This window comes from Schistocerca piceifrons, chromosome X, assembly GCF_021461385.2.
Source record: "Schistocerca piceifrons isolate TAMUIC-IGC-003096 chromosome X, iqSchPice1.1, whole genome shotgun sequence".
Lineage (NCBI taxonomy): Eukaryota > Metazoa > Arthropoda > Insecta > Orthoptera > Acrididae > Schistocerca > Schistocerca piceifrons.
In genome coordinates, this window is record NC_060149.1 from 970,405,989 (window position 1) to 970,420,232 (window position 14,244).

The 14,244-nt window shown below is 40.1% G+C and overlaps 1 protein-coding gene across 1 annotated transcript in view; it reads right to left on the minus strand.

The window, feature by feature from the left end:
- Positions 1-9,789, minus strand: part of LOC124722821 (molybdenum cofactor biosynthesis protein 1-like) — a 43,464-nt gene extending 33,675 nt beyond the window's left edge. The window contains exons 1-3 of the mRNA XM_047247946.1: positions 9,661-9,789; positions 8,259-8,479; positions 923-998 (exon numbers count right to left, since the gene is read on the minus strand). Coding sequence (XP_047103902.1) covers positions 923-998; positions 8,259-8,479; positions 9,661-9,789 — 426 coding nt within the window. The remainder of the gene's footprint in view (positions 1-922; positions 999-8,258; positions 8,480-9,660) is intronic.
- Between the last annotated feature and the right edge of the window lie 4,455 nt (positions 9,790-14,244).

The following is a 14,244-nucleotide window of genomic DNA, read 5'->3' on the forward strand; positions in this document are numbered from 1 at the left end:
CTATTAAACACATCTTGCACTGAAACCCACCCTAAGTTTCGAGCTTCAGTAAAACATCGCTAATCTTGGAGATTTTGCATTCTTTTAAACTTTGACATGCTTTTTTTCATTGCTTCTGCAGCTGAGTTTTGACATATTTTGTGCACCACCCTTTTAATTTATTTGGTATCCTTCCAATTTATTTGGTATATATCTCTTAATTGATGTCGATACTATTTCTCTGAATTTAAACCATGTCTGGTCTACACTTACATAGTCAGACTTGAAGGAGTAGAGACTTAGTAGAGACCGTCTCCTTGGAAGGCATCAAGTTAATTTTTATCTGCTTTCTCATTAAATGCCCTATTGTGTAGGGCTGAAAATTAATAGAGATAAGGCAAACAGAATGTGCAAAGTAAGTGGAAATTACTCGTCTCTTCCCTGATTACAGTGCAATAGAAGATACTACAAGATGTTGACAGATTTCCATATCTCGGTAGCTTTATATGTAATAATGAGGTCACAGATGCAGAAATCACCAGCAGAACTGGAAAATCAGTCCATATGGCAATTAGGTCTGTAATATGTCAACAAATCTTTGACTGTACTCCTTTATCGTTTATATGTGTGAGACTTGGGAAATGTCAGTAAAATCAGCACACAGTCTCCATATTTTTCACCAACAATGCTAGAGATGAATTCTGAAGATGTTAACCCAACCAAGTTACAAACGATGAAGTGCTGAGAATACGACGTCTAGACAGCCTGCACAAAATTATTGTTGAAAGAAGACTGAAGATTGCAGGTTATGTTCTACACATGTAAGGTGGAAGAATCCCAAAATCAACACTGTTGTGGAAATCAATGGACAGATACAGATGTACAGGAAGACCTTTTAACACTTGGAACTTTTGCAATGAATCTTCAATACATGGACACAAACTTGGAGGAAGGTGAGAACTTGGCAGCTGATCGAGTGAACTAGTGGAAACCAGTTCCTTGTATGGTACACAGCAAATCTGAGTAAGTTAGTAAGTAAGTAAGTAAGTAAGTAAAGTAAGTACAACTGGGGATTTTGCAAAACTGTTGGATGATCCATATTATTGTCTATATTTGACACTCTTGGACTTCAACCTTTTCCTTGATGTGTATTCTTCAAATTGTGAGTTTTATGAGAAAGGTGATAGGTACTTACCAATCAGCATTCCCTCACACGAACTGACATTGTCTCTTTGTAAATTCTACTGTGCTAACAATTATCTACTGAGAATCCTCGACTAGGTCTCCGCAGCTCAAATGAGCCAGTTTCTTCTAAATTTCTGTCTTTGGCTATAATTGTCTTCCAAGTATGGTGACACAACATCCTGTCATGAAACTTTTGCCTTTACATTTGTTTACTTTTCTGGACTCTGCCTTTTTCTGCACTGTGCACTAAATACACTATGTGATTAACGCCCAATCTCCAACAGCCAATCGTGAACTGTAAACAGTTGTAAACTCTACCAGGGCACATAACAAACTATTAACATTTGTGTTTTAGTGTTCTAAGCTGTGAGGTCATCAGCGGACAAATAATTTAGTACCTATTCCTGGACAGCCGGAGTGGCCGTGCGGTTCTAGGCGCTACAGTCTGGAACCGAATGACCGCTACGTTCACAGGTTCGAATCCTGCCTCAGGCATGGATGTGTGTGATGTCCTTAGGTTAGTTAGGTTTAATTAGTTCTAAGTTCTAGGCGACTGATGACCTCAGAAGTTAAGTCGCATAGTGCTCAGAGCCATTTGAACCTATTCCTGACGTGCTGTTGTTTGGAACAACAACTGACATGATCCAAAATATTACTTTCTTTTATTATAGCTTCACTTTTATTTTGTCTAATGATTACTAATTTCAGTATCAAATTCCATCATCAAGCCACTATATGATCAGAAAGCATAGTGTATCGTTAAAATATTGTTTAATAAACAGATTACCATTATATCATCATTCCTTAAAGTAATGTCCAAAGTGGAAGGGCAGATGATTAATTTTGAGTATATACAAAAGTCAGAGTACTGAACCGGATATGAAAGAAGGAAAACCAGAAGGGCAGTGAGAGACGGGTGCCTTCTATCACCTTACTTCCTTAATATGTTCATCAAGGAAGTAATAACAACAACAAAGAAAAGATGACAAGAATCAAAAGGTAATTTCTGGAATACTCCAAGGAAATGCGATAGGACCATTACATTTACAATGTATATAAATGATCCAGTAGAAAGTGTCAGAGGCTCCTTAATATTGTTCACAGGTACTACACTTGTCCATCAGAAAGTAGCAACAACAGAAGACAGTATCAATTTGCACAATGACCTGCAGAGGATTGGTGAATGATGCAGGCTCTGGCAGTTGACCCTGCACATAAATAAATGTAACATATCACACACACACACACACACACACACACACACACACACACACAGGAAAAGAAATCCAATACTGTCAATACTGTACAACTACACTATTAATGACAAATTGCTGGAAACAGAATCTACCATAAAATATCTAGAAGTAACTATCCAGAGCAACCTTAAAGAGGAATGACCACATAAAACAGCAATAGAAAAGCAGATGCCAGACTAAGATTCACAGGAAGAATCTTAAGTGAATGTAAATTACCTCTGTGTCCTTACCCAGTAGGACTGACAGAAGAGAGAAAGAAGATCCAATGAAGTGCGGAGTGTTTTGTCACAGGATCATTTATTTGCTGTGACATCATTACAGATATGCTCAGCAACTCTAGTGGTAGATGCCATAAGAGAGCAGTTGTGCATCACGGAAAGATTTACTACCCAAATTTCGAGAGAGTAGTTTCCGAGAAGAGTCTGACAACATAATAGTTTCTCTCATATACAATTCACGAAATGATCACGAGAAGAAAATTTGAGAAGTTAAGAGCTAATACAGAAGCGTACTGACAGTCATTCTTCCCAAGCACTGTTCACAAGTGGAACAAGGCGGAGGGGATCAGTTGGTGGCATGAGACGTACCCCCTGCCACACACAGTTAAGTGGTTTTTGGAGTATGATGTCGATATGGAAACTTAATTGCATGCATATACACTGCAGATTGACAACATCGCAATAGTAAATCAGAGTAGGAACTAAATAAAATGTTTCAGGCCTTAAATCAAGAAGTGGTAAAACTAAAGCTAAAAATGAATACAAAGAAGACAAAAGTTATGGCTACAGACAAGAAAGGAGGTGGAGGTAGGACTGACACAAGAACAGGCAATGAGCAACTCAAGAAAGGGACTGAAATTCACTATCTCAGTAGCATTTTGCAAGAAAACAATCAATATTTCAAGGCATTCAAGAAAAGAAAAGCACAGGTGAAGAGTTCCTTCCAAAATAAGAAGAAGCTGCAACTGAATAAACATATCAGCTTCCACATTAAGAAAATATTTGTAAAGACTTTTGTGTGGAGTGTTCTGACACACAGATGCAAAATCTGTACATTAGAAAAGCCAAAGAAAGCTCGCCTCAAACCTGCTGAAATGTGGTTCTGGAGGAGAAGTACAAGAACTAGCTGCATTGACAGAAAAGTTAAAGGAAATAGGAGACAAGAAAGAACCACTGAAAGTTATAGGCCAGGGCAAAGCAAAATACACTGGACACTTAACTGGAGACGATAATCTTTTAAAAAACATTTCTGAAGGCAAGATCGTAGGTAAGAAAACAAGGGGATGACTGAGAACATCCTACTTAAACAATATGATCAATGAATGGGATTTTCTTCACACATGGAGATGAAGACAACTGCTGAAGAGAGAAAGCTGTGGCTGCAGAGACAAGGTTTAACCTTTTGGAAGAGTAAGGACAAACTAATACAAAATATAAGTCTGCATGGTAGCTACATATGGAATAAATGACAACTTCTTGTGTGCAGTCATCAAGTCACTTACCCCTGTAGGTGTCTTATCTACTAAAAGTAAAGGTCACTGTTGTGCTTTCAATAGATGTGAACTGCACCCTGAAAATGGTATGTCTAGTTTGCAGTTGTACAGAAGCTTTTTATTTTGCAAAATGGTTCAAATGGCTCTAAGCAGTATGGGACTTAACGTCTGAGTTCATCAGTCCCCCAGACTTAGAACTACTTAAACCTAACTAACCTAAGGACATCCCTGCCTGAGACAGGATTCGAACCCGCGACCGTAGCAGCAGCACGGTTCCGGACTGAAGTGCCTAGAACCGCTTGGCCACAGTGGTCAGCTTTTATTCTGCAAAGAAATTTTTGATAATAAGATGAACTGATGCTGGTACTTGCTACTGAAACCAGTAGTACTTAGACACAACAAAAGTGTGACTACAGAATTAAGAATAATTTTTCCAAACAATCGAGTATTTTTTCAAAACAACACCACAATAGAGGAAACTTATTTTAAACTAAAGACACAAAAGAAAAAAAGAGAAACTGTAAAGATCTTGAGTCTCATAAGACTCTCTTGGGAGGAAAATATAAGATATTTAATTGGTAAACTTGCAAGGCATACTTTTTTATGTTGTATAAACTATGAAACTGTTAGCATCGCCAGCTAAAATTTACTTCTTCTGTCTTAATATACCTTCCTTCACTTACAGTTGCAGTGTGGAGACAGGGGTGAGGGTGGGAGCGGTGATGGGGGCGAGGGTGAGGGCGTACTGCTTTAAAATGGTGATTCTTGTATTGATATTCTTAACAACAGATTTATATCTTTTGCTTATGAAAGTCTGCATGCGATGACAGCTGCACTAGTAATACCTTCACAGGGTCGTATTCAAGTTGCAAGGCTAGATCTATGCCAGCCATGACACGCTCCCAGCCTTTCCTCCTCGTGATCTGGTTGTAGCGTTGGGACTGCAGGGTGTCTAAGCTGATGTTCAGACCGTCAAGCCCTGCCCTCTGCAAGGCAACCAGCTGTCTTGTCAACATGAGGCCATCGGTTGTCATTAAGACACTTTCGAGATCTTTTATTTTCTTCAAGGCACCTGTGAAACAGCAAATTATTCTAAAGAAACTGAAACAAATAATTTGTAACATTGCTGCTGCATATGAAACAAACCTCCAGTTGATAAATTGAAAATACAAATTCCTTAAAAGTTAACTGTACTTTTGCCCTAATACAAAGAGATAAGAAGGGTTAATAAACTGAATTGAAGAATGCAAGTTAAGATAGCAATGAAAAAATAATTAGAGGCATGAGATCACCTACTGCAACAGGGAAATGGGAATCAATATGAACCATTACCCAGCTACCGTCAACTGATTCCATGTCTCCATGCACACTGTATAAACCACTGTGGGTTGTACGACAAAGTACATTGTTGTACCACACATTATGGTTTTTCCCCATTCAATGCTCATGTGGAGTGTGGGAAGAATGATTCTTTAAATGGTTCTGTGCATGCTGTAATTAATCTTGCCTTCATGGTCCCTATAGGAGTGATACATATGCGGTTATTGTATAATCCCTAAATACCTCACTTAATACAGGTTCCTGAAATTTCATAAGTTGGGTTTTGTCATATATTTGGCGTCTATCTTCACTTGTCTGGCATTTCCAATTTTTAGTAGCTTCTTGATGCTCTCCCATGCATCAAATAAATCTATGATCAATCATGCTACACTATTTTGTATACATTCAATGTCTGCCATTAGCCTTATTTGTTATGGGTCATACTTAAGCAATATTCTAGAATGGGCCACACAAGTATTTTGTAAGCAATGTCCTCTATAGACTGATTACATTTTCCAGTATCTTACCAATGAATTGAAGTCTGCATTCTGCTTTGCCTACAAGTGAGTCTATGTCACCATTTCGTTTCATCCAGATATTTGTATGAGTTGACCAATTAAAACTGTGATTATTTGATAATGTAGTCATACAATACTGTCTTTTATTTGTTTTGTGATGTGCTCCAATTTACATTTCTGAAAACTTAAACTCAGTTGCCTATCTTTGGACCAATTTGAAATGTTATGATCTGACTCAAATTTGTGCAGATTTTTTTCAGGCAATAATTCATTATAGACAACTCTATCATCCAGGAAAAGTATGAGGCTCCTTATAATATCGTCTTCCAGAACATTAAGGTACAACATTAATATAATGGTATAAATTGCTATAACTGTATAAATAATTTTATAAGTGTGTAAAATACATTGAACTACTTGTTACAACAAAACATTGTACTGGTATACTCAGCAAGATGTTAAATCAGCAGATAGCTACATTTTATGTTCAACATTTTGTGTACAGCATATATGCTGGAAAGGATTTATACCCAAATTAAAGAAATCTGAAGAAATGGTAGGGTGTTTCTGGAAAAAAAATCCATAAAAACTCATACAGTCCAATTTGCTATTATGTCACTGTTACTGAAATATAATACAAAGTAACTGAATTCGATGAACATTCTCAGAGTGCAATATGCCTCAGAGTGAAATGCACAGTAATGTCAACATTATTTTTCAAGGCTATGTTTGTGAAAATGGATGAAAGCAAACCACACATTTTGTTCTCAATCTGCGGAAGCATTATGCACTGTGAAACACTGTACTGCTGTTCTACATAAAAGCTGTCTCATTGCCAACATCTTTCCCCTGCTGGCTGTTCTACACTTCTCATCACTGATTCAACATGTTGTAAGATATTTTATGCTGTATGACACCACAGTCCAATCTGGTTAGGATAGCATAAAAATAATATATGAATTTCAGTATTGAAACTGGAACAGCAGAACAGCTCTCATCACACTGGATATCAAATCGAGGTTGGATTACAGCCATGGGTACATCATTTCATGCTACTCAACTGTATGTCATATGTCAGAGTTCATCAACTGTAGTGGCTGGCGACTGGTGGCTGGCGACTGGTGGCATAGCCATCTCTTGGCATCCAGTGAACAGACGTTCTACACAGGTGACAGATTTGAAGAAAATGCTGGATACGGCAACAGTGGAACACTCTCTGTATCGAGGTAGCTCAGTACAGCTCAGGTGATGTGTAGTCTTGCATTATCTTGTTAAAAGATAACATCACGGAGCCCTTGAGAATAGGGCACAGCGATAGGCCTTAACAAAACACAAATGCAATGGCTGCTGTCCAAATTACTGGCTATGTGAACCAGAGGTTGTGACATGTATCCAGTTGCACCCCATACCATCACATCACATGCTGGACCCGCATGTGAATGACAGGTACAATCTGGCCAGGTCTGTTGGCATCAGAGCCTCCACACACGAGTACATCAATTGTGACGATGTTGCAGAACCGAGACTCATCTGATACGATGACACAGTGCCATTCCTGTGTCTGGCATTGTTGTCAGTTGCACTGCTGTCGGTTCACCTCTCTCTAGAGCTGCATTAAGGGCTTGACAGTCTGTGCTGCTCCAGATGCCATCACATTGTCTGTGTGGATACTTGTCTCACTGTATACAAGCCCACTTCCTGACTAAATGTACACAACTTCACTGCAGGATCACGTACGCATGAGTGAACACTTGTCTGCCCTCTCAGGTGCTAGTTGGGTGGCACTACTGAGGCCCTGCAAGGCATTTAGCATGGTCCTCCTGAACCTACCAATTCTATGTTCGCACAAAATGAGATTCTGAGCAATGCAAGCAGCAATATAGTGAAACAATAAACCAGAGCCTCAGCAGACCATGAGCCTGCCACTGCCAAATCTGGAATGCTTATAAACATTTCTCCTTCTTCCATTATGCTTAACACGGTCTTCGTGTAAACAACCAACACTGAAATAGAATTTCTGAATGAGAAACCTGCTCCATAAGCTTTTCTTGCATACAGAATATGCATGGGAGTGCTGAAAAGTAATGCCTCTGAATTATTTATTCTGTTCTCAATATCGGTCGAGGTATGACACGTCACGCATATTACTTGGTCAACTTTCCCACTTCACTGACTCGTGGCACACCCCCCTCCCGCAAACAGATGGAGTCGCAATAGGCAGCCCACTCTGACCAGAGATTGTGAATATGTCTACGGTGCACTTTGAGGAAGAGGCCCTGATGTCATCTAAATGGAAATCCATCTTCTTCTTCTTCTTCTTCTTCTTCTTCTTCTGTTATGTGGATAATTTCCTATTTCTGCAGGTATTGTGCCTTCTGTTTCTTTTTCATTACAAAAACATATTGATTCAAGTTTATAAAGTCACAACTATGTCACTGTGATTTGTGTAACACACATTCTGGAACATGTTCCAGGAATGTCAAGAAACAGACAGCTTTAAATACTTACTCTAGCTCATCTTTCAAGACTTGCATGCCAACAACAACACCATCTATCCAATCTGCCTTTATTTCACTTTCATGTAAAGATTTCTCCACAAAGGATATCATCTGCCATGTAGGCAGTGCAAGAGGAAATTCCACACTCACATTTGGGTAATCAAGTGGATTCTGTGTCTTGTCAGAACCAAGTACAATCAACCCAATTTCATCTTTACCACTGGTAAATATCTGGAAACATATTAAATGGTAAAAATAAGTTTTGCTTATAACAAGTTGTATACCAATAAAAACATCACACACAGATACTCTTTATAAAATTATTTAATTGGATAGATAAAAAATCTACTCACCAAGCAGTGGCAGAACACACACATAAAAGACTGTTGTGATAGGCAAGCGTTTGGAGCCAGTGACTCCTTCTTCAGGCTGAAGGGTTGCAGGGAAAGCAAGAAGGGTGAAGGAAAAGGACTGGAGAGGTCTAAGAAAAGGGGTAGATTTTGAGAAAGTTACCCACAACCGTGGGTCATGGGTGACTTACCGTACAGGATGAGAAGGAAAGACTAATTGTTGGGGACTGCATCCGGCAAGATTCGGAAACCTGAGAGCTTAAAGGTGGAAGACAGGGTAATATGCAAGACAGAGATTACTACTAAAACTGTACATGAGTAAATAAGAGTGAGAAGCTAAGAGTATTGTATGCAACAGCTGTGGGAGGGGGCAGTGAAAATAGATGGAAAAGACAATGAAAGATGTAGAAAGCTAAAACGGAGTGAAGCAAAGAGTAATTACAGTGAAGAAAAGCTGAGACAGGAGAAATTAACGTAAATTAAGGCAAGGTGGGTGGTGAGAACCATGGACACGTTGTAGTGCTAGTTCCCACCTGCGGAGTTCTGAGAAACTGGTGTCTGGCGGAAGAATCCAGGTTTCATGTGTGGTGAGACAAGTGCCGAGGTCACGTATGCCATGTTGTAGAGCATGCTCTGCAACAGGATATTGCGAGTTTCCAGTATATACACTATGCCTGTGCCCATTTATCCTAACTGATAATTTGGTGGTAGTCATGCAGATGTAGAAAGCTGAACAGTGTTTACATAATAGCTGGTATATGACATGTGTCGTTTCTATTTTTCGCCTGATCCGCAGTTCTGGGTGACTTTCTCAAAATCTACACCTTTTCCTGGAACTCTCCAGGCCTTTTCCTTTACCCTTCTTCCTTCCCCTTCAACACTGCTGTCTGGAGGAGCCACAGGCTCCGAAAGCTTGCCAATCACAACAGTCTTTTATGTGTATGTTCTGCTGCCGCTTGGTGAGTAGATTTTTTATCTATTCAATTAAATAATTTTATCAATAATTTATTGTTTATGTTGTTATAGTTACTCTTTATAACCTACTTAAAATACATCACGTACCCTCCTCTCCACAATTCTTCGAACACATAGTTTTGCCTTTTGTAAAAAATCACTGCGTTTCTGTATAACATACTTGGAGTCAAAGTGTCCAACATCTATTACAATTATAAACAGAAGAAAGAAAGTCATTGTATTTATTGGCAGTATTAAGCAATCAAATATTTTGAAAGAGTTCCAGTGGTATAATTTTACAATATCTTACAAATAAATATATACATTTATTCTTTAAATCAGTTCTTAGCAATAACATAATAGTATAAATTGCAGAATCAATATAGCCAATTTTAATGTAATGACTGCAATACAAATACAAAATAACAGCGGTAAGTTATAACAAATGAGAGAGAGAGAGAGAGAGAGAGAGAGAGAGAGAGAGAGAGAGAGAGAGAGAGGCATTTAGACAATGTTTCATTACAGTGTGAAACTTATTAGAATTAAAATGAAGCCATAGTGAATTATTACATTCCAAAAATAATAATTATTGTGTTCTTTCACCCCAAAATAATACTTTCATTAGGTAATATATACTTTTAATTTCAGAAATTTTTACAACAGCTCTGAACTTCACTGCTTCGACGAATTTATTACATGTGTCAATGAATGAGGGTTGATAACACTGCTTCAGTCATTCAATTGTTCGTCATGTGATATTCGCAATGTTCTTAATAACTTCTTATGTAAAGTTCTATAATCAAAAAGATAATCTACGTAAGTATTAAAACTCACAAATCTTTAAACAACAACTTGAAAATGGGTATATCAGTATTTTGTAGATTCTAGCATTGCTAGATTTACTTTCAAATTTTAAAGTATATGAGCAGATTGAGCGACTTTCCATCCAGAAAATTTGCTGTTGGCAAGACCTCACTATGAAGAAAAATGGTCTTTCCGGAGTCAAATGCTAAAAAATACATAAATACCAGCATTGTAAGTGATACAAACAGGTATTAAGCAACGGGCATAAATATCGTTCTGCTTGACGAGAAGAAAACTAGGTAGATGAAAGAGTAAATTGGGTGTTCACTTTTCAGTTGAGATCATGTCCCCCATATGTGAAGAAAATAGCCAATATGTAAAGAGAATTACAGATAAAAAGTTTTCTAGAATGAGATTTTCACTCTGCAGCGTAGTGTGCACTGATATGAAACTTCCTGGCAGATTAAAACTGTGTGCTGGACCAAGACTCAAACTTGGTGATCGTAACCCCAGACCTGTGTTGCCGTTTTGGGAGGTAGATCTCGTATCTGGAAAGAGGAGATGACAGTTAGTGTACAATGGGCGAGCAGCTGCCATCAATTTTTGATGGTGCAGAACCCACAATAGTGGAACTGCTGCCTAGTAAAAAGGCACCTGTTACCAGTCTTACCCCACAATAGTGTATCGAATCCAGACGTAATGTCGAAGCTGATAAAAAGTCATATGAGAGATTCCTGTAATCTAGGTGTGACTGCACCAATGCTGCATACAGCCATATCAAAGTAGAGTGGACCACACCGCGGTCGGTGTCGCTGAGGCATAGAAGAGCATTCAGGTGCGACCTACATGTCTGCTTTAGTTGACAAAGACGGGGAAGCCATGTCAACTAGGCATCAAAGACCGGTCCTAAAAAACACAATGACAGAAATGCATAATGTAGGTCATGGCAGCCAAAAAATGGATGCTATGAGTGAAAGCCCAGGATTGTGCTTGGTGTATTGCTCCCTGCATTCTGCCTCCAGCAATAGCCGTCGCGGACGAACAAAAAAGATGGGGACACCATATGTCATGCAGCTGCCGCCAGATCACTGATAGCCACAAAAAGGAGAGCGACACTCAAAACAGAACCTTGTGCAAGCCCCTTCTCCTGCAGGGGAGGATGCTACAGGAGGCACCAACCTGTACCCAAAAAGTGTGACATGGAAGAAAGTTCTGGATAAAAATCAGGAGTGGGCCATGGAGGCCCCACTCCTTTAAGGTGGCAAGGACGTTATGGCACCATGTGGTATCATAAGATATATACGCAGATCAATGAAAACTGCAACAAGGAACTGATGTTGAGCAAAAGCTGTTCAGATAGCACACTTCAAGTGGACTAAATTATCTTCAGTAGAGCGCCCTTGGCGAAAAGCACCCTGGATCGAAGCCAAAGATCCGGGGATTCAAGGACACAATACAGCCTTCGACTAACCATATGTTCAAGTAACTTGCAGGACACTGAGTAAACAATCTGGACGACAGCTGTCCGTTTGAAGAGGCAATTTATCTGATTTCAAAATTGGAATAACGGCATTTTCTCGCTACTGGGAAGAGAATTCTGCATTGCACCAGGGATGGTTAAAGAAAGGCCAGGTACATTGACAGAAAAATTTGCAACACCAAAAAATAATTAATGTAGAGTAATGAAATACCAGGAATATATTTGTTGAGACAACGTATGTAAAGTGATTAATGTTGCAAGATCAGAGATCAATGTGAGTGTGAGATAAGCCACTGCAAATGTAAATGTAAATGCTGGTACGCTGTTGTACACGTGTCATGTGTCAGTTTGTGGGATGGAGTTCCATGCCTGTTGCATTTGGTTGGCCAATATAAGGACAGTTAATGATGTTTGTGGATGGGTTGAAGCTGTCATCAGATGATGTCCAATATGTGCTCGATTGGAGGTAGAGCTGGTTATCGAGCAAGCCAAGGCAATATGTTGACACACTATAGCATGTTGGCTTACAACAGCAGTATGTGAGCAAGTGTTATCCTGTAGGAAAACACCTCCTGGAATGCTGTTTGTGAATGGCAGCACAACAGGTCAAATAACCAGACGGACATACAAATTTGCAGTCAGCATTCGTGGGATTCAGACAGACAGTTTTGTCAGTGGAAAAGCGAAAGCCATTGTCGATGCTCCAGGAGTAAAGACAATCAAGACATTGCTGAAGATGCCACTAAGTGAGACAGGTTCATAGAGAACTGCAATAGAAGGCAAAATCGTCAAAAAAAGGGAGCCGGAGATGCCCAGTGGGAGACAGGCCATTATAGGGTTAATGGCGATAGCAAAGAGAATGACACTCAGAATGGAACCCTGAGACACACCATTTTCCTGGATAAAGGTGTCCGACAAGGCAGACCCTCCATGCACCTCGAAAACTCGGTCTTTTAAAAATGTCTGAAGGAAACAGGGTAGGTGGCCACGGAAGCCCCACATGTGAAGAGTATGGAGGGTACTAGCTCTCTAGCAGGTGTCATAGGCCTTCTCCAAATCGAAAAACACGGCAACAGTCTGGGATTTCTGCAGAAAACCATTCTTGACATGGGTGGGCAAAATAATGAGACGGTCAACTGCAGAATGCCGTGTTGAAAGCCACACTGTGCATCCATCAAAAATTGTGAGACTCGAGCCACCATATCATCTGGGCATGAATCATATGTCCCATCACCTTACGAACACACTGGTAAGAGAGATGGAGTGGTAGCTAGAAGGAAGAGAGTGTGTGTGTGTGTGTGTGTGTGTGTGTGTGTGTGTGTGTGTGTGTTTTTGTGTGTGTGTGTGTGTGGGTGTCAGAGAGAGAGAGAGAGAGAGAGAGAGAGAGAGAGAGAGAGAGAGCTAATTTCGGCAAGGGCTGGATTTCTTAGAATCGTGAGTGTTACTGTGCTGCCTTCACTATGAGGAAGCTAGGTCACGCTCTCACTTCATCTCAATCCTCTGCCCTGGACCAGACACTGTTAACTTTCAAATGTTGCAGCACATTTCTCTTGAGGGCAAGCACTTTTTGCTTAATACGGACAACCGGACCTGGGCAGAGGGCATGTTTTCCTGCCACTGTCGTGAAGCCACTGTCATACCCACACCTAAGCCTGGTAAGGACAAACAACTTCCTTCTGGCTATCACCCACTTTGTTTACCCATGTCATGAATGGTTTTCTGTGGGAGTCCCAGACTGGCTGTGTTTTTCAATTTGGAGAAAGCCTACAACATTTGTTGGAGGACTAGTATCATTTGTACTCTCTACACATGGGGCCAACTGCCCCATCTCCTTGAGGAATTTTTAAAAGACGAGTTTTCGAAGTACGTATGGGGTCTGCCTCCTCGGACACTTTTATCCAGGAAAATGGTGTACCTCAGGGTTCTGTCCTGAGTGTCGTCGTCTTTGCTGTCGCCATTATCCCTACAATGGCCTGTCTCCTGCCGGGCATCTCCAGCTCCCTTTTTGTTGACAATTTTGCTATCTACTGCTGTTCTCCATGAACCTGTCTCATTGAGTGGTGTCTTCAGCAATGTCTCGGTCGTCTTTACTCACGCAGCATCGACAGTATCTTTCGTTTTTCTACTGACAAAAACATTTGTATGAATTTCTGGCAGCACAGCTGGTTTCTCCCACCATTTTTACATCTTGGGCCTGTTGCTCTTCCATTCATTGACACTACAAAATTCCTGAGGCTCCTGCTTTATACAAAACTATCTTGGTCCTCCCACTTCATGCTCCCTGCAGCTTTTTCGATGGGTGTGAACCCTTCACAATCTTGGCTTTGTGCGGCAGCCCATCTTCACCTTGACCTTCATTCACTTTCTAAAGGCACTGCACCAGGCTCAGTCTATTGCCTTCAGTTTCA